At 53.5% G+C, this 2,249-nt stretch overlaps 1 protein-coding gene across 1 annotated transcript in view; it reads right to left on the bottom strand.

Annotated features, from left to right (window-relative positions):
* MINDY4B (MINDY family member 4B) overlaps positions 1-2,249 on the bottom strand; it is a 6,093-nt gene that overhangs the window by 725 nt on the left and 3,119 nt on the right. The window contains exons 6-11 of the mRNA XM_027685914.1: positions 2,010-2,175; positions 1,543-1,608; positions 969-1,039; positions 748-817; positions 289-414; positions 32-212 (exon numbers count right to left, since the gene is read on the bottom strand). Coding sequence (XP_027541715.1) covers positions 32-212; positions 289-414; positions 748-817; positions 969-1,039; positions 1,543-1,608; positions 2,010-2,175 — 680 coding nt within the window. The remainder of the gene's footprint in view (positions 1-31; positions 213-288; positions 415-747; positions 818-968; positions 1,040-1,542; positions 1,609-2,009; positions 2,176-2,249) is intronic.

The raw sequence follows: 2,249 nt of genomic DNA, 5'->3' as shown, positions 1-2,249 counted from the left end.
CTATGGTCAGGTGAGCTGTCCGGGTCTGTACCTATGGTCAGGTGAGCCGTCCGGGTCTGCTGCTGCCGCCCGCTGTAGAAGTGCAGGTGGAAGATCCTCTCGGCTCTCCAGTGGGACAGCAGCCGGGGGTCGGTGCCGAAGAGGACGCCGATCCTGCCGGGGACGCCGCACAGCCACACGGGCAGGAGGGGGGTGCGCAGCGCGGGGCTCACCTGGGCAGGGCAGGGCAGGGCATCCCTGTGAGCCCGAGCCGGAGCCGCGGTCCCTCTGCCCCGGCCTCGCTCTCACCTCTCTCTCGGCCGCCCGCTCCCAGCGCAGGAATCCCACGGGGCCCCGCTGCCCCCGGGCCTCCCCGGTCCCACCGCCGAGCTCCCGGGGGCTCGCCCGTCCCGTCAGCAGGAGGCTGAGCAGGGCCTGCGGGGACACAGCCCGTGGTCACCCCGTGGGGACCGGGACAGACACCCTTTGCAGGTGGGGTCCCACTCCCAGCTCTGCCCTGCCTGCCATGAGCAGGGGAACGCCAGGCTGCAGGTGGCTTTTTGTTATTATTGTTGTTATCGTCATCATCATCATCATCATCATCATCATCATCATCATTGTCTGTTTTTTGCATGCACAGCCATGATTAAAATTTGCAAAATATTTTTGTATGACCTTATGCTTTTTTTCCTCTGGATTAAAAAGAGAGAATTTTTTTCCTAAATCAAATGTGGGAAGCATTTGGTTGTGGACTGTAGCTGATCCTACCTCTGTGCAGGTGACATTTCCAGAGCTGACGTTCAGCAGAGGAGCTGTGTCACCCAAATCCTCTTGGACCCTGCATGGCCAAACACAGAACGTCAGGGCAGTGCCAGTGCTGGAAGGGACACTGCACGTCCCTGCCTGGCTGATGGGAAAGGGAGGAAAGGAAAAACCATTTCAGAAGATGTAACCAAACTAGAGGAAAATATTTAAAAAGTGAAATATACCTTTCAAGTGTCCTAGAGAAAAGTAAACTGTATAAAAATAGGATCACTCCATGGCTTCCTTCACACCTGAACTGGAAAAAGAAATAAAGGATCACAGGGAAGGAATTATGGCCAGTAAATCATGTTTAATTAAAACAATTAATCTGCTTCAATACAGCCTTAGGTGAGTGTGTTGAGCCAGATGTTATTCCAGGAAGATTTTGTAACTAATTTTGTTGAATAGGATCAGGTAAAAAAAGAAACTTCCAGTTATTGGCTAAATGGGTTTTGTACATTTTTTCCCCAGATTTTTGCTGAGACTGCAAGGAATCACATCTTGTATTTCAGTGAAATACAAAATGCTGTCCCATTTACCCAGTGTTTGTGGGATGAGAGAGCTGGAACAGTGGCTGAAGTCCCAGGGATTTTAGTGGGAGCAGGATCTCTTCCCAAAAGAAGATCCATGGACTTCACTGTATGTTAACACCACATCCTGCTGATGGTGGCACTTGCCTTTAAAAGGTCTGATTTGAATGGGAAGTAAGATGTAATTCAGCAAGAAAATAACTTGGATAGAGCAAATATCCCCACTTACACAGTTTACATGGTGGGAGATGAACTCCTGAGCTGCAGCTTTCTCTGAGAACTCAAAGAGCCGGATCTGTGGGCACAAGCACGGGGAAGGTGTAAAGGAGATGTGAGTTATATAAAACAGCTGAGCTTTTGAATCCTGTGCTTCCTTTAGCCCAGTGAAAGAGCAGTGCAGGGCTCTGCTCTGCCCCTTGCCCAGCCCCAGGCTCTGGCTCTGTCGGGGAGTTGGGAGCAGTTTCACATTAACTGGATTCTTGTTTTTGCAGGGGGAGGAAGGTCGGCCTTTGATGAAGGGGAGCAGCAGCTCCTGCTGTGACCTGGGTGTGTCTGGGGCTGTGGTGGGACCTGGGTCTGGGGAGCTCACCACTCTGGTGCCCCATAAGTGAGGGAGCAGCTTTGGGAGATCCTACATTTCAGGTCCAAGGTGTCTTTAAGGAAAGCCCCATTGACAGCAGACGTTTCCGTACTCACTCTGTCCCTGAAGGCATCTGCTCTGCAGCCTGTGTGTGGCATCACGGTGCCAGCCGTGGTGGTGAGGCAGACGATGGCTCTGCCACCTCCTCCTGCTGCCCACAGGGTCTGTGCCAGGGCCACGGCCAGTGCCTGCCCCTGCTCCCGCTGCCCGACCCGGCACAGCCTGTGCAGGAACACGGGGGCTGTGACACACCAGGGGCTGTGTCACACCAGGGGCTGTGCCCATGGCACCAGGGG

Source organism: Neopelma chrysocephalum, unplaced genomic scaffold, assembly GCF_003984885.1.
Source record: "Neopelma chrysocephalum unplaced genomic scaffold, ASM398488v2 Primary Assembly neopelma1_69, whole genome shotgun sequence".
NCBI classification, from domain to species: domain Eukaryota; kingdom Metazoa; phylum Chordata; class Aves; order Passeriformes; family Pipridae; genus Neopelma; species Neopelma chrysocephalum.
The sequence above is the reverse complement of the archived record's forward strand: the minus strand, read 5'-3'. Positions and strand labels throughout refer to the sequence as shown.